The following is a 2,426-nucleotide window of genomic DNA, read 5'->3' as shown; positions in this document are numbered from 1 at the left end:
CCAGACTTTCTTGCCCAGACTGGCTTTGAACTGTAATCCTCAGATCTCAGCCTCCTGAGTAGCTAGGATTACAGGCGTGAGCCACGGGCACCCGACTTGTCCCTAAGCTTTCTATTTTTGGCTCAAGGCTAGCTACTGCTCCACCACTTGAACCACAACTCCACTTCTGACTTTTTGGTGATTTAATTGTACACAAGAGTCTCTCAGGCTTTTCTGCTCTGGTTCTGAATTATGATTCCCAGATCTTAGCCTCCTCTAGCTAGGATTACAGGTATGGACCCACCTAAGATTTTTTGGTGGTGGTGGTGGTGGTGGGGCTTGAACTCTGGGCCTGGGTGCTGTCCCTGAGCATTTCATTTCAGCTCAAGATGAGTGCTGTACCACTTGAGCCACAGTGCTTCTTCCAGTTTTCAGGTGGCTAGTTGGAGGTAAGAGTCTCATGGACTTTCTTGCCCAGGCTGGCTTTGAACTGTGATCCTATATCTCAGCCTCCTGAGTAGCTAGGATTACAGGTGTCAGCCACTGGCACCCAGCTAAGATTTATTTTTTAAATGACATAAAAAGTAATCTTTAAAAAAAAAATAAAAGCACATTTGTTTCTGTTTTCCTTAGGGAGCTGAGAGTCTAACAACTTACACATTTAACACGCACAAAGCCCAGCATACCTTCTGTAAGAAATGTGGTGTTCAGAGCTTCTACACTCCCCGCTCTAACCCTGGAGGCTTTGGTAAGTAAATCTCAAGTGGCCAACAGGTCTGGGATACTTGGAGTTAGAGTGCTGCTTGGACAGGAGGGCACTGGTGTTTTAGTGTGACTCTGTCTGGCCAGGTGCTTTCATAAGTATGCTTTAGAAGAACAGGGCTCTTCAGCATAGCTCTTCCTCTGGTAGGATGTAAAACTGGGGCTGTCCTACATGGTAAGATTTTTATTTTTAGCTGGGCTCTGGTGGCTCACACCTGCAATCCTAGCTACTCAGGAGGCTGAGATTTGAGGATCATGGTTCAAAGCTAGCATGGGCAGGAAAGTCCATGAGACTCTTTTTTTGTGGCAGGGGGGGGCGGTCTGGTCGTGGGGCCTGAACTCTGGGCCTGGGCGCTGTCCCTCAGCTCTTCAGCTCAAGGCTAGCGCTCTACCACTTGAGCCACAGCACCACTTCCGGCTTTTTTCTTTTTTCTTATGTGGTGTTGAGGAATGGAACCCAGGGCCTCATGCATGCAAGACAAGCGCTCTACCACTGAGCCACCTTCCCAGCCCTGTAACTAGGATTTTCTTAGCACAGCAAACCACCCATATCAGTTGCCTAAACTGAGGCCTTAGGCATATCACTTGGAAATCTCATGTTTGGAATCAGGATGATTTCAGGTAGGAGATTATTGAAGTAACTGTGTTCTCTGTTCTCACCCATTCTTTGGACTCTTCTTTCTCTGTGCCACTTGCTTCTAGGAATTGCCCCACACTGCCTGGATGAGGGGACCGTACGGAGCATGGTCACTGAGGAATTCAATGGCAGTGATTGGGAGAAGGCCATGAAGGAGCACAAGACCATCAAGAACATGTCGAAAGAATGAAATTCTGTTTCTACCTTCCTGGAAAGGAGCAATGAGTGGGGCCAGCAGTTCTATAGGTCTTATCACACCTTGATGGTGCCCATGGTATGGCTGACCAGGCTACTGGCACTGTTGGCTGGCAGCCATCTTGTCCTCTGAAGTTTGCTCCAGCTACCAGTTCCTTTAGGCAGCTCTTTATTCTTCCATAGCGTAGATTTTGATGTAGGATAGTTGACCCTTTTACTTCTTTTTGCCAAATTTTGTGTGATCTTTTAGAAAATAAATATTTTTAACATGGTTACTATGGTTCCTTGTTTCCTTTGAACTTTGATTTTGGCCTCTGGGGCCTGTCATTTAACAGCAGATGTTTACTGAGCACTTATCAAAATGCTTTCCCCCAAATTGTGAAGAAGCAATAAGACCGGTGATTATGAGTAAATATAGTTCCTGTGAGTTGTGAAGATAAGAATTGTAGGATTCGGGCTGGGAAGGTGGCTCAGTGGTAGAATGCTTGCCTTGCATGCATGAGGCCCTGGGTTCAATTCCTCAGCACCACAGAAGCAGAAAAACCGGAAGTGGCGCTGTGGCTCAAGTGGTAGAGCTCTAGCCTTGAGTTGAAGATCTGAGGGACAGCGCCCAGACGCAGAGTTCAGGCCTCATGCCCGGCAAAAAATAAAAACAAAAAAAATTGTAGGGTTCAAGAATAGACGAGTTAATCAAGGAAAATTTGAGGTGGGTATGATATAAAGCACATTAACTTTTTTTTTCCAGTCCTGTGGCTTGAACTCAGGGCTAACACCCTACCACTTGTGCCATGGTGCCACTTCTGGCTTTTTCTGCTTATGTTGTACTGAGGAATTGGACCCAGTGCTTCATGCA

General features: G+C 46.4%; 1 protein-coding gene across 1 annotated transcript in view; it reads left to right on the top strand.

Moving 5' to 3' along the window:
* Cenpv (centromere protein V) overlaps positions 1–1,848 on the top strand; it is an 18,652-nt gene extending 16,804 nt beyond the window's left edge. Inside the window, exons 4-5 of the mRNA XM_013031956.1 lie at positions 613–727; positions 1,444–1,848. Of these exons, the coding sequence (XP_012887410.1) occupies positions 613–727; positions 1,444–1,568 (240 nt within the window). The 3' untranslated portion in view covers positions 1,569–1,848. The remainder of the gene's footprint in view (positions 1–612; positions 728–1,443) is intronic.
* The last annotated feature ends 578 nt before the right edge of the window (positions 1,849–2,426 follow it).

This window comes from Dipodomys ordii, unplaced genomic scaffold (assembly GCF_000151885.1).
Source record: "Dipodomys ordii isolate 6190 unplaced genomic scaffold, Dord_2.0 Scaffold147, whole genome shotgun sequence".
Classification (NCBI taxonomy): domain Eukaryota; kingdom Metazoa; phylum Chordata; class Mammalia; order Rodentia; family Heteromyidae; genus Dipodomys; species Dipodomys ordii.
Note: the sequence above shows the minus strand (reverse complement) of the source record. Positions and strands in the feature narration are given on the sequence as shown.